This window comes from Girardinichthys multiradiatus, chromosome 4 (genome assembly GCF_021462225.1).
Source record: "Girardinichthys multiradiatus isolate DD_20200921_A chromosome 4, DD_fGirMul_XY1, whole genome shotgun sequence".
NCBI lineage: Eukaryota > Metazoa > Chordata > Actinopteri > Cyprinodontiformes > Goodeidae > Girardinichthys > Girardinichthys multiradiatus.
This window is the reverse complement of record NC_061797.1, coordinates 48526749-48548281: the sequence shown is the minus strand read 5'-3', so window position 1 is coordinate 48548281 and position 21533 is coordinate 48526749. Positions and strand designations below refer to the sequence as shown.

Genomic DNA, 21533 nt, shown 5'->3' with positions numbered 1-21533 from the left:
ATAGTACTTGATGCTGGTAAAGGGCACTGATGAGAGACTCCCCACTTTACAAACAGCTTGGGAATACGATTTTGGGACCGTTGTTACAGATCATGAATGGAACATGACACTTTAGAATATCAAAAAACTTTCCAGGCAACTTAGAAAAAGATTAGTTCAATTCAAACTATTACACAGGGTTTACTGGATACGTTATACAGGGGGAGGCTCACACAGTCAGGCAGAGATGGGCACACTAACTCATATGGTCTGGGGCTGCTCTAGGGTCCAAGACTTCTGGATTACAATTCATAAATTTGTCAAATCGGTTATACAACAAGATGTTCCCTTTTTGCCTGGATCATTTATTCTTGGGGATCCTTCACTCCTAAAGCATTGACCATCCAATGCCGCTGAAGGGGTGCAGAGCGCACTGATGTTTGGGCGCTGACTCATTATATCCTAGTGGAAAGCCACCCCCTCCCCTCCAGATACTCTGTGGTACAACCAATTAAGGAGGCTGGCCGCCCTAGAACATCTCTCGTAGAGACTGCAGAATAGAATGGAGGGTTTCCATCTGAAGTGGGATCCATACCTTCTCAGAATAAAAGGACTAAATTAAAATTTGTGGTGAGATAGACATAAGGACTGCGGAGAGATCTGGCGGGCGTTGCTGGGTGCTCTGTTAGGAATAAATGGACCAATCAGATCTCTGATGGAGCTAGATCAATAAGGGTTTTATATGTGAAAAGGAGAATTTTAAATTCTGAAGGGAAGCTAAAATAGGAGAAATTTGATCTCTCTTTTTAATTAACATTAGTATCCTTGCTGTAGTGCCTAAGTTCAGTTATTTTATTAAATAACTTGTCTACTCACCATGTGGCTCCCATCCTCCTGTTTGCGCTTTGGTCCTGCTCCACCTCACTCCATGACAGAAATATGATCTCTCTTTTTGATTTTTATCAGAACTCTTGCTGCAGCATTTTGAATCAGCTGAAGGCTTTTAACTGCATTTTGTGGACATCCTGATAGTAAAGAATTACAATAGTCCAGCCTTGAAGTAACAAATGCATGAACTAGTTTTTCAGCGTCACTCCTGGACAGGATATTTCTAATTTTGTCAAAGTTCTGGAGGTGAAAGAAGGAAATCCTAGAAACCTGTTTAATATGGGATTTAAATGATATTTCCTGGTCAAAAATAACACCAAGGTTTTTTACTTTATTATCAGAGGTCAATTTAATGCCATCCAGGTTAAGTGATTGACTAAGCAGTTTCTTTTTTAAAGACTCCGGTCCAAAGACGACAACTTCTGTCTTGTCTGAATTTAGAAGCAAAGAATTTAAAGTCATCCAAGTTTTTATATCTTCAAGACATGCGTGTAGTCTATCTAACTGGTTGGGTTCATCAAGATTCATGGATAAGTAAAGCTGAGTATCAAATGCAGCACTGAGATCTAACAGAACCAGAACAGACACAAGTCCATTATCTGAGGCCATAAGAATATCATTAGTGACTTTCAGCAGAGCTGTTTCAGTGCTATGATGAGCTCTGAAACCTGACTGAAACTCTTCAAACAGGTCATTGCTGTATAAATGTTCACACATTTGATTAGCAACTATTTTCTCAAGAATTTTAGATAAGAATGGAAGATTGGATATAGGTCTGTAATTTATTAACTCATCTCGATCAAGCGAAGGTTTCTTAAGTAAAGGTTTAATTACAGCTAACTTAAAAGCTTGTGGTTCTGATCCATTTACTAAAGATAGATTAATCATATCTAAAATGGGGCTGGTAATCAGAGGGAACACTTCCTTAAATAATTTGGTTGGGATTGGGTCTAACATACAAGTTTAAGGTTTAGATGAAGCTAATATTTCTGATAACTCAGGAAGCTTCACAGGATCAAAACAGTCCAAACACAAATCAGGTTCTGCAGTTACTTCCAATGTTGTCTCACTTGCTGAGGATGAAGTAATCATCTTCGGGAGTATGTCAAAGATTTTATTTTTAATAGAATCAATTTTATTTAAGAAGAATCCCATAAAGTCATGACTACTAAGAGCTAAGGGAATGGATGGCTCAACAGAGCTATGACTCTGTGTAAGTTTAGCAACTGTACTAAAGAGAAACCTAGGATTATTCTTGTTCTCTTCTATTAATGATGAGAAATAAGCTGTTCTAGCTTGGCAAAGTGTCTTTTTATACAACAGTAGGCTATTTTTCCAGATTAAGTAGGAATCCTCCAGGTGTGTAGAGCGCCATTTTCTCTCTAGTTATCTAAAGTTGTGCTTTAAAGTACGCAGCTCTGAATTAAACCAGGGAGCTAGTCTCCAATGAATAATTACCTTCTTTTTCAGGGGGGCTACACCACGCAGTGAGCAAGTGACACTATGAACAAGAGAGTCAATTTGTGAACAGGAACAAAGAAAATTACTGCCCTCATCAGTGTTTTTCTGTTATAATAAGGAAATTAAAATTGGAACAGATTCTTTAAAGGTCATTTCAGCATTGTCTGATAATGAATGATAAAAATAATAAATGGAAACAAATGCTATAGCCACCTCAACTGACTCCTCTCGATGTGGATGTGCAGTTACTTTTTGGGAGAAGTAACTAGGAACAATGACTAATTACGTTTTTAAAGTAACATGCCCAACACTGAATAAAAGTGACTGTAGTATAGATGCAAAGTTAAATTATATTACAGAAAAAACACAAAGTACGACGAATGTAGTACTGTGAATGTAGTATCCATGGCGCCATCTTGAATGAATCTTCTAAAACATTAAAGGGTTTGAAAGCTTTTCCATCAAATATGTCTTCTAAAGGATTTATTCCTTTACTGTTGCATGAAGAAAAGTTCTTTATTTTGCAGGATGTCTGGGTGTTCGCCTGCATGGGAGAATTGAAGACTAATTCATCTGGAGATATTCCCACAAGGTGCAGAGATGTTCGGATGCATTTAAAACAGCTGTGCTGCTTAACTAAAGGGGCTGATTTGCTTACATAGCATGTGTTCAGATTCTATCCAGACTATCTGATGCAGTTTTCCAAATCCATGTGAAGATATTGTAATCTACAGTGCCTTGCAAAAGTATTCATCTCCCTTGGTATTTTTCATGTTTGTTGCCTCACAACCGGGAGTAAAAATGGATTTAGAGTTGTCACTATTTCTTGTACAGAACATTCCTACAACTTTGAAGATGTATTATTTTTTTTTTTATTGTGAAGCAAAGGACAACTAAAATAACAGAAAACTTTAGCGTGTATAACTGTTCACCCCCCTAAAGTCAGTACTTTGTAGAGTAATTTCAGCTCCAAGTGGCTTTGGATCAATCTCCATGAGCTCGCCACATCCTTCCTCTGGGAATTTTTCCCATTCCTCAAGGCTAATCTGCTCCAGCTCCTTCATGTTGTATTGTGTTTTCACATGTGAACAGCGATCTTAAAGTCTAACCACAGATTCTCAGTTAGATTGAGGTCTGGACTTTGACTAGGCCAGTATGGTCCAGGTCATTTTCCTGCTGGAAGGTGATCCCCCGTCCCAGTTTTAGATCCCAGGCAGACTGACAGGTTTTGCTCAAGAATATTCTGGTATTTAGCACCATTTATATTTCCCTCCACTCGGACCAGTTTCCCAGTCCCTGCTGCTGTAAAACACCCACACAGCATGATGCTGCCACCATCATGTTTCACTATGGGGATGGTGTTCTTGGGGTGTAAGGATGTGTTGGGTTTGTGCCAAAAAGCGTTTTCCATATATTTGGGAAGTTGCCTATGTGCCTTTTGGCAAACTCAAAACATACCTTCTTTTTTAATTTCAATTAAATCCAGTTTGTTTATTTTTGGGGCTAATTCACAACACGTAATCTCAGAACACTTCATCATACAGACTGTGTAATGATCTGTTAGTGTTCTTTATTTCCCTGTTGTTTATGTTGTAGTCATTTTAGTTCATTCCTTTGTTCATTAGTATCTTAGCTCATTCTTGTGTTCTTTGTACATTTAGATTTTCCTAGGGTTTTATTTCTCTCCTAAAAGATGCAGAAACCATGATTGTTGGTGCAGAACCATCAGAAACTTTGCTTGAGCTCAGACTGGTTCTGTTCAGATGTTTATATTATTCAAACAAAATGAACATAATCAATGGTAATCTATTAGGTGTCAAACTCCAGTCCTCCAAGACCAGTGTCCTGCAGCTTTTAGAGGTGTCTTGGATTCAGCACACCTGAATCAAATAATTAGAGCATTTGCAGAACTCTGAAGAACCTGACTGCATGCCGAAGTAGTTCAGCCGTTTCATTCAGATCCGTTGGATTGGGGACACGGCTAAAACATGTAGGACACCAGCCCTCAAGGACCGGACGGAGTTTGACACTTCGGTGTTAGACTGTGAGGAATATTGACTATAAAGCATTTCAACAGCAACAGAAAACGAGTCAAGGCAACAACACGACTGGTGATCATCTGATCTTCAGTCTGCAGCAGGAAACTGGTACTCTGTTTCAGATGAGCTCACTCTTCATCTGTGGCATCATGTTGGAGTCTTGGATCACTCCAGCTCTGTGAAACGTTCCTGAAGCTTTGGATGCAGGAGGAGCTTCTCCAACTTCCTGGCAGGAAGCTAGGTCAGAATGGTAATAAAGGTTATGACTGCAGGTCAGTGAGGAAACATTGTCTTTAGAACATTCAATCATCTTCAAACTGGTGATGTTGTGGTGAGGAGCAGCAGGGATTGGACAAGCACTCTGGTCATGTGATTCTGTTTTTATGGTGTGGGCTGAGCTGGCATGGGAGAACTTATGTTGGTTTCCTATTGGTCGAGCTGACAGACAGTCCACCTCCTCTGTTTTCTGCTCCGCAGATCAGGAATCTGTTTTCAAAGCTGTGTGGGCCGGTGACTGTGAGGCTCACTGCTGCCCCCAGGGGGCGTTGTCACCAAATTCCTCAGGTAGACGCAAGGGTTCCTCTTCTTCCCAGAGCCGGGTGGTGGAGGGGGTTGGGGCGGACGTGGCAATGACCCAGGGGGCTTCAGGGACGACATGAGTGGCTGCATTTCCTGCGACGCCCCCGGTTCCTCCTCCTCCTCTTCCTCCTCCACCTGCTTCTTCTTCTTCCTCTCTGGGAAGCAGAATGAGGCCTGGGACACTGGAGGTCCCACAGAGGGGCTGCTGCCCACCATGCTAGTTGGACCGGTGTAGGAGGCTGGGCGGGGTCCTCCCAGCCTGGAGAGGGCACTGATGCGAGGGTGAACTGGCTCAGCAGGGGCAGGTGGGGAGGAGATGCTCTCCAATGAGGAGATGCTCTGGTTCCAGGCCTGCTGCAGGTCCACTGGAATGATCTTTGTGGCCTCCACAGACACGCAGGGGGGAGGAGATCCCATGCTGCCCTTCCAAGGCAAATGGCTATCTTCAGTGGGTGGCGAAGGGGGGTGGGGTGGTGGACTCTGACAGATATCCAGAGCTGCTGGAACTGAAGGAGAAACACCAGTCAGACAGTTACTGATTAGGAACCACTCAAACACACCCCCTTAATCGCTGTAAGCGCTGGACAGAAGGATTCTGGGGAGAGCCTGAAAATCTCTCTCTGAACATCTCCTGTCTTTGGAGGCACCATAATAGTTCTGCACCAATATCTGCAGATCTTACTGACTCACAGTTCCCTTCAAACGATGGTGGGAGCCAATCACAGAGCTGTAGGCTGCAAAGCAACGGGTGACATCAGAGACATCAACCTGCTTCGTCACCATGGAAACATCAGTCTGCTTTTCAGTTTATTTTCTTAGTTTTTCAGTTTTATTTGTTTAGTCATTCAGAGTTTGACTCAGACTGAGAGATTCTAGATCGGTTTTCAGCTGATCTGCTTCTGTTGGACAGAGGAACATAGAACCAATCAGCAGAACCTATGATGCTCTCTGTCTTACTTGATTTGGGTCGCTGTTTGGGCGTCTCTGCCTTACGAGCGATAAAGGTAATGCCAACATCTTCTTCCTTCTCTGGGTCAGAATAGTCACCCTTGTCCTCTTCCAGTTCCACAGGAACAACCGCTGGATCTGAGATAGAACGGCAGCCTGTTACATCTGCTGAGAGTCATGCAGCTGCTCAGATGGTGATGATCATAGAACATTGTGCAGCTAATCAGATTATTGGTCAGTTCTGCAGCTCCAGCTGGACCTCTTGTTCTGTTACCTTTGTCCTGCCAGCTGACGTTGCGTCTGGGTTTGTCTCCTCCATCGTCTTTAGTGTCAGATCCCCTGCGCTGTTGAAAGAAGGATGGAGTAAACGTCAGATCCTGTCACACACGTCATGGAACAGGTTCATGTTCAGGTGTTAAAAACATTTCATATCTTAACGAATGGTGCCATCAGAAGTGTGTGTGTGTACCTTCTTCAGGCTACGTTCCTTCTTGTGCCGTTTGTATCGGGTCGATTTGAAGGTCTCCATGCGACTCCTCATGTTCCTCTGGAACACCTCGCGGTCCTGACGCTCCTTCTCGCCCAGCGGCATGAAGTGTCGGCTGTAGTGGGACTGGTACTGAACAGAACACAAACACCAAAGCTCACCGAAACATATTTTATCAGCATAGCTTGTCCTGATCTTTAGCAACATCTTCCATCTGGAGTCCTGGATCCAGAGCATCTCTCCTTATACTTTATATTTCCAAAAATGGACTTTCCTGCTGCTCCTTTAAAGAAATGTTCAAATCTCCTCAGAACCACCAGAGGTTGCAGATTTACCCGTCTCCTGGGCTTGTACAAGTTCCCTGCCAGGACGTGGTGCGTTTCCATGTCCTCCTCTACTTTGGATCCAGGGATGTTGTCGATCACCTGGAGGTCCAGACACACGCCGCTGCCGTTCTCACGCCTGGAATACACCAACAACACACAGTCAGTAGGATGAGGCTGAGCCACAGAGCCAGTTTGCTGCTATTTTTAGGTTTAAACTTTGAAAGATTGTTTTATGTGAAGCTAAAATCTGATGTTTAATTTAATTTTCTTTAATCTCTTCTTCCTGAGCTTTTGGACCTTTTACAGAATCAGTTATTTAGTCGGGTTTCTAAAGTGATAGAGTTTGTTTATTTGGTCCTAATTACTCCAATAAGTACATTTAAGCAGAAAGAATCTGAAAAACATTTTCAAAAAAAACATAATTTAGCCTCCTGAAAATGTTCTCCACCATCATCAGAGAAGTGTTTCCGTTCTGAGAAGGTCATGTGACTCACAAGTAGTTGGTGACGTTGGTGACTTCAGGGAACGAGGCTCTGCTGGCCATCGAAGGCAGAGACAGCCTGGCTGAAGTCAGAACGTTCCCACCCTGCACATGCAGACAAAGAGGTCAAAGGTCAGCAGTTGAACTTCCTGTTTGATGTCAGAGCTCAGATTAAACTCTCAGGATCAGACCTTCCTCACAACCTGGTGGACTCAGCAAGGTCCAGGATGTCCAACATAATTAAAATAACCACGTTTTGACGTTAAGCTGGGCCCACTTGGTCATTTCAGCTAATAGCTCCAGTTTCCACCTGGTCTAAATCTGGTAAATTACAGGAGTCATTTTAGGTGGAGCGGAGACATGAGGAATGTTACCAGACAGCATGAAACAACTCCACCAGCCTGGTTCAGACAGCCATACAGAACCAGAGGAGGTCCATGAGAAGGTTCTTCTGAGGCTTTTCCCTGAGACCTAAACTGGGGTTTGCCCAGTTCTTTGCTGTGGTTCCTGTGTCTACACCAACTCTGAACATTTACACAAAGAAGAAGGAAAGTTAGAAGGTGAGAAAAAGTTTCTGCTCCGTGGTGCAGTGCTTCACTGAAGCATCTCCTTATGGGATGTGTTAGAGCTGGACATCCAGGAGTGAAGGAGAATAGAATAGAATACAATATAAAGACTTTTGGCATGTACTATGTACAATGACAGGTTGACTCGATGACTAGAGAATTTTTTCTAAACCAAGAGTTGTGGGTTCAAATTCTTTCTTCCTCCTGTCACATGTCGATGAGCTCCTGGGCGAGACACCTAACCCCAACTTGCCTGCTGATATGCATATCTGTGTATGATTAAAGTTCCTCCTCTTGTTCTTAAAGTACATGACTAAAGTTCAACACAAGATAAAATCAGTGAGATTTGAACTGATTTCTGGTTCCCAGCTGCAGGTTGAAGCCAGCACAGAGCTCAGGATGATGAGGAGCAGACTGAGCTAAGCTGCACATCAGTGGCATCAGCCTCCTGAACCCAAAACATTCTGGTCCGAGCAGAGATGGTTAGGCTTAAAATGTCTGGGAGTGTCTCTGAGTGGGAAACATGCTGGTCCCTCACAGCTTTGCTGAGGTAAAACCCTCTAAAAGCTGGACATTGTGCACCCAAACAGCTTCAGATAAAAACATAAAGCATTACAGTTGTATTTGTTTTCTTCACATATGTGTTATTTCTACTGAACTATTAACGGGTATCTGATCCACTAAATGTGACTGTACATCGAGGCACAGCAAAAAGAGGCAGTTTGCTGTGTGGACAGAAAAGCAGCTGTTTGCTCCTGAAACTCCAGAAATATTCCTGCTCCCTCCGTAAATCTGCTTCCCACTGATTTGCTGCTCCATAAATAAACTGAAGTCCAAATTAAAGCCTCACCTGGTTTCATAGGATTTATTAGGACTGTCTGAATGAAGGTCAAGCTGCTGGAGAGGACAGTTTAAATGTTTCCTCTGAAGGTCCAGTTTCCTCAGAGATGATATTTAATCCTAATTTCTGAGTCCAGTTGAGTGACAGGACTCCTGCTTGTCTGCTAGGTCTGCTCTGGTTCTTGTTTTAGGTCGTCTCAAGGGGTCTGTTAACTGTAGATGTGGATGGATGGATGGATGGATGGATTGACAGAGGGGTGGATGGATGGATGGATGGATTGACAGAGGGGTGGATGGATGGATGGATGGATGGATGGATGGATGGATGGACAGATAGATGGATGGGTGGTTGGATGGATGGGTGGTTGGATGGATAGATGGATTGACAGAGGGGTGGATGGATGGATGGCTGGGTGGATGGATGGGACGGACGGATGGACAGACGGACGGACGGACGGAGGGAGGGAGGGAGGGAGGGGTGGGTGGATGGATAGATGGACGGATAGATGGATGGGTGGTTGGATGGATAAATGGATGGGTGGTTGGATGGATGGGTGGTTGGATGGATAGATGGATGGGTGGTTGGATGGATGGGTGGTTGGATGGATAGATGGATTGACAGAGGGGTGGATGGATGGGTGGTTGGATGGATAGATGGATTGACAGAGGGGTGGATGGATGGATGGCTGGGTGGATGGATGGGATGGACGGATGGACAGACGGATGGAGGGAGGGATTTGGATGGATGGATGGATGGAAGGATGGATGGATGGATGGATGGAAAGAGGGGTGGATGGATGGATGTATGGATAGATGGATGGGTGGGTGTGTGTTTGGATGGATGGATGGGTGGGTGGATGGATGGATGAATGAATGGGTGGATGGATGGATGGATGGATAGATGGATAGATCGATGGGTGGATGGACGGACGGACGGACAAACGGAGGGAGGGGTGGGTGGATGGATGGATGGATGAATGGATTGACAGAGGGGTGGGTGGGTGGATGGATGGATGGATGGATGGATGGGTGGGTGGATTGATGGATGGTTGTATGGTTGGTTGGATGGATGGATGGATGGATGGATGGATGGATGGATGGATGGATGGATGGATGGGTGGGTGGGTGGATGGATGGATGGGTTTCTTCACCTGCTGTTAGTTTGTACTGGCTGCCTATAAACTTGTAGATGGACAAAACTGAATCAGAATCCGGACCCAGAGGTCCCTACAGTTTGACCCATATGAACACATGTTGGTTTCTTTACATCATCCGGTTCCTTTCTGCTGAGAATCTTCTGGTTTCAGAACCAGGATAATTCCTGAGAACCAGTTTAGTTTGTGTTGGATCAGAACCTGAGCTCAGGCCTACCTGGTCAATGACACTGATGGCGTCTCGGATGTTGATCTTCTGATAGGCCTCCCACAGCTCGCTCTTCCTGTAGACCGACTTCCTCAGCAGCAGCTTGCTCAGATAGTTCTTGTCAAACTGCTCCCACCTAGTGTCACACACAGAGGTGATGTTGTGAAGGTTGTTGTGATGATATTGGAGATGTTGGTGGGACTCACTTGTCTCTCCAGTGGTGATACCCCTGAAGTCCTGCAATGTCCTCCACTGCAGTAAGGATGTGGTCGAAAGCCTGAAAACACACACACACATACACACACACACACACACACACATACACACACACACACACATGGTTACACACGGTTCATCACATTCATGAGAAGCTGAAAAAGGAGAAGAAGAGGTGTCACCCGTTCATGGATCTCCTCATTAATGGTTGGCTTCCTGTTGGTGGAACGAGGGACCTTCAGCCACTTCACCAAAGGCTTGATGGTCAGACCCTAAAACCAGAATAGCAGTCAGAACCAGAAAACACAGAACAAAACTCTCCATTCCTCAAACAGGACACCTTAACCAACAAACAGTAAAACCCAGTCTGCTATGGGTCCATTGAGACCCAGTCTGAGGTTCTGCTGAGGAACCTGGTTTCACTGTGTTTCAAATGTGTTCATCTGACGTAATTTTTCAGGTTTAGTTTAAATGATTCACTGGTTCCCAGCTACCTACCTGGAACATGACAGTGAAGAAGACCACCACGATCGTCGTGGCAACAAAATAATCTTTGGCTTTGACCTGCTCCCCGTCCAGCAGCACCACCAGGGCGAACGCCACCGCCCCCCGTAGACCACCATATGACATCACCACCTGGTCGATCTTGTCCAATGGGACGAGCCGGAATCGGTTCAGAACCCAGGTCTGACCGACCACACCTGAGAACAGGAAAAAAGACAGCCTTTCATCTGACAGATGTAGTGACTACGGAGAAACCAGATCTGACCTTCTAATGCGTTTAACTTATTCTCCAAGGCTTTTAAAGTATTCTTGATGGGTCAAAACAGTTCTACGTTCAAGAGAAATCTGAATGTCTCTTATCATGTGTCAAAATATCTCCTAAATAAATGATTCTGGAAAAGTTGTTTTAATCATCCATGATAAGCTTAATGGGCTAAATTGCCGAAAATGATGTTGCTCAACACACATGTTGGAAACCCGGAATGTGGTCAGAACCAAGCCGGATCGCTTGTTAGGATATATTTTTGTCAGCGTCAAGACTTTTTAAGTTCCAGCGAGTTTTTGTGTGAAGTTCCACCTCCGACAGATTCTTTCACGGAGTATTTTCTTTAGGAGAATTTTCTTTCCTGTCCACTTTGGTTCTGGAAAAATCAATACTGAGAAACCACTCAGGACATTCAGTGAACTGGACCAGAATGGACAGACGTGCAGCTCAGGAGGACCTTCAGCTGAAATAACCTCTGTTGGTTCAGAAAAGCCAACCCAGGATATGGCGCGTGGGCGTCACTCGAGCAGCGACCCAAATCCCTTGTCAGCTCTATCAGGGCGGTTCTGATGTGAGAAGCTGACAGACCCAAAAGGCAGCTCCTCCTTTGAATTCCTCTCCACTGTTCCCCTTCAGATTGGTTGTTAGCTATTAAAACCCTTTCTTTAAACTCTGGAGAGATAAATATAAAATCAGCTCTGATTAGATTCTAGACTTTATTACTCATTAAAAAAATTATATTTTTTTTAGGATCAGATTCTTTGTTTTATTGAGTTTTAAGAAACCTTTAATGAATCTAGGAATTAGACCTTTCTTAATAATAAACATCAAGATTGATTATGTGGAACTAATTTAGATGGATGAATACATTTTAAATCTAAAAACCTCCTCACTTTTTCAATATATGATCGATTATGTTATAAATTATTAGATCATTTATTAATATTAAATACAGAATATAACCATAACATCAACCTGCCACATGGAACAATGGCTTTTATCTCTTATAGGGCTTATAAATGATTACAGTAAAACATACAGGTGTTGTTAAACGAGTTATGTTCATCACCTTGACAGGAGCCAACTGTGTTTATTTGTGCAAGTTTTGTTGCTATCACCAGCTTGACCACTAGATGGCATTGACTAATGTCTCCTGCTGCTTTAGCATCTAAGCATGTTTTAGGATGCCTCTGGGTTTGTTCCTCTTGTGGATGGTTTGTGTGAATAATGACAGATTTCAGATCTTCTGTAATCAGGAAGACAGATGAAGGAGAAAGAGAATAATCTCTGCCTGACATTTATTCAGCCTCAGAAGACCTGAACGCTGAGCTGTGAGACTGAATATCTCCTTTTGAAGATGGAACAGCTTTCTCATCTCATTATCAGCAGAAACAACCAGAACCATCAGGTAGAGAAACTGACCCACAGCTCTGAAAACAAAGATGAAGACCAGGGTGCAGGACACCAGCCCTGTGTCCCAAGCCCATTTGGACTTGTCCACCGCCGAGATCCCCAGGAAGATGAAAATGATGGTCTCAGCGATGCTGGCCAGGGTCTTCATCGTGTACTTGACGGTGGTCCGAGACTTCTGGGAGATGTTGGCCTCCACATATTTGTTGGCTCCGATGCCACAGAAGGTCATTCTGTTAAATAAGGCACAGAATGGTGGCATAACCACGGTATTTCAGACTGGTTAGACTGGAAGGTTGGACTTACGACAGAATGGCGGACAGCGAGAAGAGCTCGGCAGTCAGGTAGGCCAGGTAGACCAACAGGAAGACAAAGAGCGGCTCGATGATGCGGACCTTTTTGGTGAAGCGAGTGATAAAGCCGAGGATGACAGCGAATACCAGACCCACCAGAGTCCCGCCAATGCTGACGATGAGGAAAGAGGCTGTAGAGGAAGAAGAGGAGGGTTGATGCCAGTTGAGGCCATCTTCACCTCAGGTGCGTCTCTATCTGTGGACTCACCCACTCCTTTGAAGTAATCAGCTGTCTGGACGTTCTCTGCTCCCGCCTCGACGAACGAAATGTAGACTTTATAGAGAACCTGCAGAAGTAACACTGCTGTTAGCTGGACAGGAATAATCTCATCATCTATAACATCCTCCATGTCTATTGGCCTGTCTGCTGAAGATGTGGAAAAAACCCACAGAGCAGAAGCAAAAACCTCCCACTGAAAAATGTAGAAAATCTAAACTGTAACTAGAGTCCATTTATTCAGTGGCGAAGGAAAATATTAGACTCTATCTCCAGGCCAAGTGGTTGTTTGGAAGTATACCAGAAAGCCTTTCTGTCCCACCAGCACAAACTTAAACATGTGGAGTTTTAACTGGAAGGTGGAGGATCTGTGATGCCGTGGTCTTGATTCTCTGATGACCCTGGGGGTGGTGTTGATGTTGTGTTAACGTGCACAACATCATGAACTCTTGGAAACCACCAGGACATTGACATAAAATTCTGGTGTCATCTGGTGCCAGAAAACTGGGCAATCATTGGGTCTTACAGTAGAATGAAGGTCCAAAACATTATTTTATGAACATCTCAGTCCTCAGACTTAAATCCTGTAGAAAACCTGAAGAGAGAACATTAGAGCATCTAGAGAGATTGTGCAAAGAGGAATGGTCAAAGATCTCTCTCTTTGAAAGCTCCAACTATGTTAGAAGATCCTTAGTGTTCTGTTGGCCAAAAGAAGAAGCTGTACGACGCAAAGACATGAACTTCCATCTCTAGTAGAAATAAACCATTCATCAGCCCTCCCACAAGGACCAGAGGTCACGGCTACAGTTTACCAAACTTTGTTTTTTCCAATTCCTGGTGGGATTAGCAAATATTCTGAGTGCTGCTGAGGATTACCCGGCAGCAGTTAATCTGCTCACAGCTTTCTCAGTCCCAACATGCAGCTGAGTAAAGGTGGAGGTGTTCATCTCTCTGACGGGAAGCCTCAAAGGGACAGTTTCCAGCTCCTGCTTCTGGAGAACATCATTAATCACATGTTCTCTGACTGCTCCTGCTGTGACTGACATCAAATATGTTCCTGCTGCTCCCACATAAAACCACCACCACCACACATGGATCAAAGTTCAGGTTCACACACAGCTCAGCCTGCTGCAACCTGACCTTTATAGGCTTATCTGTTGTCATGGAAACACAGTATCACACCTGCCACGATGATGCAGGTGAGAGAGCGAGGACGAGATTTGTGCTGATTTATTTACAGCATCAGGCATCAGATTACATCAGCAGCACCATCGTGGACCCTGCTGACCCAGATCTACATCTATTCACTCTACATCTGTGCAGGTAAGCTCAGGTGAAAGGAACCTTGTTTCCACTTAGTGAGCTTTACCAAACATCAGCATGGAGGTAAACTCATAATGGATATTTACGCTCTAATGCGGCAATATGTTGAAGGACCTGAAGTGTTCACATTAATAATTAGCAGTGAATCTGAGACCATCTGTTCTTTGAAACCCTGCCAACACACTGGGAGCTGAACCAATAGCTGAACTGGGAGCTGAACCGATAGCTGAACCTGGAGCTGCACCTGGAGCTGAACTGGGAGCTGAACTGGGAGTAGATTGCATTGGTATATTTTAATTTCCAAACAGTAACTAGTTTAATACCGGTGCATCTTGTGTCTGTTTAAAACGTTGGCTCTTGAACATGAGCTCCAGTCTCTCAATGAGGTTTACTTTTATGAATATAGGTGAATTAAATAAGATAAATACATACATTTATAACAAACTCTGTTTTTACCATTTTTGAGTCTTTCCCTGCATGAGTTTAAACCATTCTTGCTGATTTGCTGAGAACAGAAAGGACAGCAGCTGGAGCCATGGCGTCCTCCTGCTGCTGCTCACCTTACATCCAGTAGGATCCCGTATCAACATGTGGCCCCAAGGACCAATCAACACACTGTGCACCAACACATGCTCAGCTGCCCTCTATTCAGAACCTGCCTCCACAGTGTGTGTGTCTCACCACAGTGACGGCATCATTCAGCAGCGACTCTCCGAACACGATGATGAAGAGCATCTCATTGATGTGGACCTCCTCAAACACAGCCAGAACCGCCACCGGATCCACAGCAGAGATCAGGGCGCCAAACAGCAGGAAGTCCATTAAGTCAGCCTGTACACGCTCATCTGCATGCGCACGCACAGAAACATGTCAGCACAGGTAACATCACAGCAGGTATCGGATCAGTGAGAGCAGTTTTTAAAGTTCTAACAGGGAAGCGAATTCGTCTGAGGCTCTGATGGAGGTTTACTCTTGCAGGGTTTCCTGCACCACATGCACTGCTGCAACATGTAGTGTGACTCCACCTACATACAAAGAAGGTACTTCATTAATCAGAATCTGAAAACTTGTCAAACCTTCAGGACAGTCTGCTCAGGGTTAATCTTTCACTGCATTACGGCTTAAACTTAAGGAAGAGTAATGTTTTTGCATGGATTGATGCAGCCTGCAGGATAAATACTGATGTCTGTTACAGTTGGAATACGGCACTACATATTCCTGCAGACCTGTACCAATCCGACCTCCGTCCCCCCATCACTGACCTATGATGCCCAGCAGTTTGGCTGCATACAGGCAGAAGCCGGTGCAGAAAGCGTTCCACAGCGTTCCCACCACAGCGTACGTCAGGATGGCTCCCAGGTTGTCGAAGAAGAGCCGAGCCGGCATGAAGTAGCCGGCATCCCCAACGATGGTCGGCAGTAGGAAGAGGAAGAAGAGAGAGGGGTCCAGCTGGTACAGCTGCTTCTTACTGGCAATGAGGACCACACCACCCAGGACCAGACCCAGCAAGATCAGCATGCAACTTTCTGGCACCACAGTTGTGAACCGCTGGGAGAAGTGGAACACTGCAGGACAACAAACCTCAGTGAGAAACAGGTTTACCCATCATGACACAAGATCAGCTTGCAGCTGACCAGGAGCTGCTGGTCAGATGATCGATTATCTGATCAGTGTAAGCATCTCTATAACAGAGTTTGTGCTTCTCTGGAGCATTCAGCTGGGTATTAACACAATGCCAGTGTAATAAGACATCAGCAATGACCTTAGAGCAACTGTAGCTGCCCATCAACCTAGGAAGGGCTTATAAGATCATCTTCAAACTATCTGAAGTCCATCATTCTACAGAGAGAAAGATTATTCCCAAGAGGAAAACATCCCAGACAGCTGCCAGTCTTCCCAGGAGAGGACGTCCCAGCAGATTCAGCCCAAGGTCAGAGCGTGAAGCTCAGAGAAATGACCAAAAACCCAAGAGCTCCGTCTCAGATTCTACAGGCCTCAATTAGGATGTTAAAGGTTAAAAGTAATGACACTGAACCAGTGTGGCTGTCTGGAAGGCTTGAAGAAGAAAGCCTCTTCTCTTTATGTCTGCCTCTAATTGGCTAGCTCCATCTAATGAGTGAGCTGGATGTGATGAGTCACATCAACTCGTCCCTGATTGGTTGAGCTTCTCATGTACAACTAGTATGATGTCAAACATTTTCTGTGAAGGACATCAGCCTGTTGTTTGACAAGAGGAATGTGTGTGTGTGTGTGTGTTTATGACCCTGAACAGATATGAGTCCAATCACACCCAGACATGTGATGGTGTTTCTGCTGTGAGCCACAGAGCTGCGGGACCACAGCGTGCTGCCTGATAACAACACCCTGAGTTCAGGCTGGGTTCGCACAGACTCAAGGTGATTCTCCAGAACACTGCTTCACCTTTTCTTCCTAAACTGAGCTGCACAGATTCTGTCTGCAAACAGCTGGTGGTTCCCGTCTTCCCCACAACTGAACCAAGTGTAACCACCCGCTGAAAATAGTCCCCATGCACCTCATTGAGTCACTGCAACAAGTGCAACTCTTGATTCTCACTCAGTGCTCCAGAGGTTTGGGCGAGCAGCTACAGTTTATTCACCATATCAATCAAAATGTGGGAAAACTTCCCTCAGTTATCAAAAAATGTCATGTTTATCTTTTCTAAATGAGAAAAGAGTTCAGATGCTGTCAGAGATGATTAAACATTCAGTTATCTGTTCTTTATACTTGGAAGTACTTCCATGTTTCTGCCTTAAAAACTGTGTTAAAGCTTCTTTGCATGTTCAGCTCTGATCTCTGTGGTAAAAATCACCTTTAAAATGTCAGGAAATGTCAGGAAATGTCAGGAAATGAAAACAATTTCTTCCTGTAGCTTCCTATAAAAGCTGCTCTGTGAGGTTTTAGAGGAGACGGTGACTTGTTCGGGACTACTTTAGGAGGCGGATGAATCTGCAGTGTGAGCAGGGATGGCAGAATGTGTGTGCGATTTAAGGCAGCAGACTCTGTCCTCTGTGTTTGGATTCCTGTCTGGGCTTCATGTGGAGCAGCTGAATGTTCTCTGTGTTTCTGTCCTTGCTGTCCGTCTGCTGTGTGTGGGAGTCTCAGCTGACTGCAGCCTGGCTGTCTCTTTGTCTGTCCCTCTGTCCTCAGTGCTTCATAAAAACCACGCCTCTCCTCACATGGTTTGATTTTAGACTGAGATGACAGAAACTGACGTCCTGCAAAAACATCTGCCCGCTCCCAGCTGCCTTCTGCTCGGCTCTGTTAGTCATGTTAGATCTCATTAACTCAATAATCAATAGACTCATTTCCCTCCATGTCTGATTTTGCCAGACAAACTGAGTGAGAGGAAATCTTAGACTCTGTTTATTGGCATAAACTCTGGGTCAGCTCATCTATTCTGTTTTCCTTCCTGTGATCCAAACTTTCCTTGAATCATTCAAAGTGATCTTGATCAACAGTTTTTCAGGCTTTCGAAAGATCTAATGGAGTTTTCTTTGGACTTTGGCTGCTTTTTCTCACTGACTTTCTGTCTAGCACCTGACGCATTTCAATATGAGACATTTAAGCGGTGATCTGTGGATCATTTAGGCAGAAAACGGTGACTAAACTCAAGGGATGAGCCAGTGTTGTAGCAAAGAACCAGGTTAGAAATCGATCTTTACTATCTGCAATGTCCTTCGATGGCATAAGCATGATGCTGCTGCAGATGACCTCTGGAAAATCCAGGCAGAGAAGGATAGGAACCAACATGGAAGTAGCTGAAGAGAAATCCCACTAATAACAGACTGAAAATAGGACTTTAGCTCTAAAAAGAAGCCTCCAGGAGAGCTGTCAGGTGTGGACTGTCCTTTAAAATGTCAGAAGAGTCAGAGTCTCAAAAATGAAGCTGTTGATGCCCTAAGAAAACTACATGAGAACACTATCTGAAATGCTTTAAGGAGACAGAGAGGAAAAACCAGAGACATGAATCATCTTCAGCTCATACCTGACTCTAACATTTTCGCTTTGCTTCCGCTACTGAATGTAAAATAAATAGCGGTGTCAGGATGGATTAAAGGAAGCGGGTGGAGGTTGGTGGAGCTGCATCAGTAATCAGATTACCCAGATGTTAATGATAGAAGACCTGACGACCAGTCTTCCCAGGTTACTATAACAGAGCTGGAAGTGAACCCTGGTGGAAACAGACACACTTTGATGTTCTCCTTCCTCCATTAGGTTGATGAGCTGTGTGCATCTGTGTGTGTGTGTGTGTGTGTGTGTGTGTGTGTGTGTGTGTGTGTGTGTGTGTGTGTGTGTGTGTGTGTGTATGTGTGTGCCCTCCTGCAGCTGCACTGAAGCTTTTTTGAACTGTTTTTGTTCTTCTCAGCTCATTTTCAACATAATACTTTCGAAATCGATTCACATTGCTGTGCTTTTGAGTTTGATTCTGCATATACACTGCTTAGCTCCTCCTGAAATGTTAAGACTTGTCCAGGTGGAAGAAGAGAGGAGACGACACAGAGGAGAGGAACCCGGAGGAGCCTTTGGCCTGATGGTCGTAAAGAAAAAGCAAACTTCCTGTCAACCACCTGTTAATGCTCCACCTGATGATGATGCACCAAACGCTCCACCTGCCCCCTGTATATCTGCATGAACCCTTCATTAAACACTGTGAGGCTGCACCAGCAGCTCAAAAACTGTAACGTCAGTCCTCTGCAGATGTTTACATGGTTACATCAGAAAATATGAACTAAAGTCACACATGAGACTTTGACTACACCATGAAAACAAGCTTTGGAGGAGATTAAATACTAACCAAAAAATATGTCAATTTTATACAAGCAAATTAGTTTCTAGGTTTATTTTAGCAACAACTAAAGACGTTGGTTCTGTTCACATTTACTCTCATTTGTTATGTGGCGTCCAGCACATCAGTCTGTATGGGTCACTTTATCAATAAACCCAGTAAAAGTTGAAGACTGTTGTAAGACTTTTGGTTGAGAACGTCTCTGTGGTGGAGCAATAGCCTAAATCTGTGTGCAGCTTTAGCTAGTTGACAGACGGCACTCATGCTAAAGTCAAGCTGAGCTTCTTGACCTTGAGATCAACACTGGCCATGAACATCTGAGGTGTTCCTCAGGGAAAATGTCTAGATCCCACCATGTTAGAGTGCATTTAACAAGTTTCTTCATATCTTAGGAAAATTAAATGGTTTCATCACAGAACTGTTTTATTTTTGTTTCTTTTCAACATTGTGGACCAACCAGATGAGCAAAATCATCTTGATAATTAGATTAGAACTTAAGGTGTTTACTTAAGTAAGCCCAATGGAAATTAACTCAATTATTTGTCGATTTTAGTCATTAACCTCAAATTATTCTTAATCAGAAATGATTATTAAAATCTATCCAGATAAAAAAAATGAATAAATTCATGAATAAACCAATAAACAGTTTGTTTTATTGGTTATTAGGAAGTCCAACTCAGCTCATCAGAGGGTGGAAGCAGCTGATTCGCTTAAATTATGTTTTAAGTGTTTTCTGGTTTGGTAATTTATTTGTTAAAACCTAACTGTCTGCATCACTGAGATTCAGGGTTCAATTAAAGTGCTGAAACTTCTGTACTTTTTTTAGCCCAATAATAAATAAATCATCCAGATCAAAAACTAACTGAGGGGGGTCAGCAGGTGCCCCCATCGTTTTGGCCCTAGGCCACTGAGAATCTGAATACGGCCATGGCAGCCGAAACTGCTGCGATTCTGGTAAAAGTTCCAGTGAGACCAGTTCCAGGTCCAGTCTGAAACATCTCTTGCACACTCTCACACCGCAGCTGACTTACGGATCTTGGCCACGCTGGCCACCAGGAGCCAGATGGCGATGATGTAGGGAGTCTGGACGTAGCTCCACTCCCATTGGACCACTCGGTACCCACCGTCGTGATGGTGATGTTCCGCTGCCTCCCGCTCCGCCTTCCCGGTGCCGGCCGACTCCTCCGCCGCAGACCGGGCCAAGGCTACGCCGGGAGCCCCGTACTGCGGGCCGGGCTGCGGGAGGAGGAGCAGCGGCGGGGCGGAGGGGGCGGCGTGAACCGGCCCCCGGTGCGGAGCGGCTGACCCGGACAGGTCAGCTCCGGCGGCGGGGAGCAGCAGCAGCATCAGACCGAGCAGCAGCATCTTTATCCCGGAGCTCAACGCGCTGACATCCCTCTGAGTTTATATACACACCGAGACACGGAGAGGAGAGGAGCCGTGGAGGGAGGCCAGCGGCTGGTTCACAACATCCACACACATCTCCCTCCTCCTCCCCCTCCTCCACACACACACTCAGGGAGGAGTGTGTGTGTGCCCACTCACCCTTTAAAGACACCGAGACACCCCCCCCCCAGAACCATCCACAGCTGATCTGATCGGCTCTGACGTCACTTGTCAATACCCAAACTCTGACGTCAGTCCATTGGAGGACGATATGGGAGTCTACTTTCTGCAGCAGCAGCATCAGGACCTTATGTTAGAAAACTTCACTCAGAATCCAGAGGAGAAAACAAAGTTCTGATGACGCAACTCAGATTTCAAGGTCGGATCCGTTTCTGCAGAACATTTAGGACCAAAGTGCTTTAAAGCCAAACTTGACATAGAAACGAGAACCACAAATAAAAACTATTATTCACAAAAACAAGGTTAAAAGAAAAACTGTTGATACGGAGGATATGGCTCATCTCCCAGAGCGCCGTTCTGCAAGGGGCGGCATGAGGCTGGTAATACATGAAACCTTGCCCAAAACTTTTTCATTGCTTTCTGCAGCCGTCAGTTGGGTCTAGCTGATCCAGTCAGTTGTGTACAATGTAAACTGTATGAAACTGAATCTGACTCATAGCTTTTACATTAAAGGGTTATTTCACTGTTTTTAAGCTCTCTGGGCTACGTTTAATCATCTCTGGTTTAAAATATAAAATATTGAAACTTCTCATAACATAAACTATAATAATCTACATTAAGTGTATTAAAACAGAGGTCTGGGTTAGTTTTATTTGATGTAAAACAAAGAAACTTGGCAAATGTTTCTCCTAATCTATAATTTACTTTTTCACACTTGTTTTTACTGAATGCAAGGAGCGTAGAATACCTGGAGATTTTTAAAGTTTCTTAAATCCGCTTGAATGTCTCTGAAAAGAGCCTTCTGTTGGGCCCAGTGGTCAAAATTGGGGGACAGAAGAAGGAGTTTACCCTGGGCAAGATTCATACAAAAAACGCCCCTGTGGCTATCGGACACTTGTCAGTTTGCAGGGGTTAT

At 44.4% G+C, this 21533-nt stretch overlaps 1 protein-coding gene and 1 long non-coding RNA gene across 3 annotated transcripts in view; one reads left to right on the top strand and one right to left on the bottom strand.

The window, feature by feature from the left end:
* Positions 1-3052, top strand: part of LOC124867267 — a 13434-nt gene extending 10382 nt beyond the window's left edge. Inside the window, exon 6 of the long non-coding RNA XR_007038003.1 lies at positions 2856-3052. This is a non-coding gene — a long non-coding RNA (uncharacterized LOC124867267). The remainder of the gene's footprint in view (positions 1-2855) is intronic.
* A 124-nt stretch (positions 3053-3176) lies between these two features.
* Positions 3177-20607, bottom strand: slc9a5 (solute carrier family 9 member A5). 2 transcript variants are annotated; one of them, XM_047363635.1, is made up of 16 exons: positions 20083-20607; positions 15507-15809; positions 14926-15089; positions 12913-12991; positions 12658-12835; positions 12364-12584; positions 10671-10873; positions 10355-10444; positions 10163-10233; positions 9966-10092; positions 7202-7293; positions 6717-6843; positions 6364-6513; positions 6169-6238; positions 5904-6059; positions 3177-5452 (listed from the first exon to the last, which is right to left on the bottom strand). In XM_047363635.1, the coding sequence occupies exons 1-16, from the start codon at positions 20414-20416 to the stop codon at positions 4860-4862; spliced, it is 2958 nt and encodes a 985-aa protein (XP_047219591.1). In that variant the 5' UTR covers positions 20417-20607; the 3' UTR covers positions 3177-4859. The 2 variants fall into 2 exon arrangements, with proteins under 2 accessions (XP_047219591.1, XP_047219592.1); XM_047363636.1 differs by having other exon boundaries at positions 5904-6032.
* Between the last annotated feature and the right edge of the window lie 926 nt (positions 20608-21533).

Excerpts from the sequence above, each read along its gene's own strand:
- slc9a5 (XM_047363635.1), bottom strand. The coding sequence starts at position 20,416 with ATGCTGCTGCTCGGTCTGATGCTGCTGCTGCTCCCCGCCGCCGGAGCT. Across the intron at positions 10,874-12,363 it reads CTTTGTTTTCAGAGCTGTGG|GTGTGGTCGGTCAGACCTGG; the intron begins GTCAGTTTCTCT and ends TCCTGTTCTCAG. Across the intron at positions 5,453-5,903 it reads CAAACAGCGACCCAAATCAA|TTCCAGCAGCTCTGGATATC; the intron begins GTAAGACAGAGA and ends TTTCTCCTTCAG.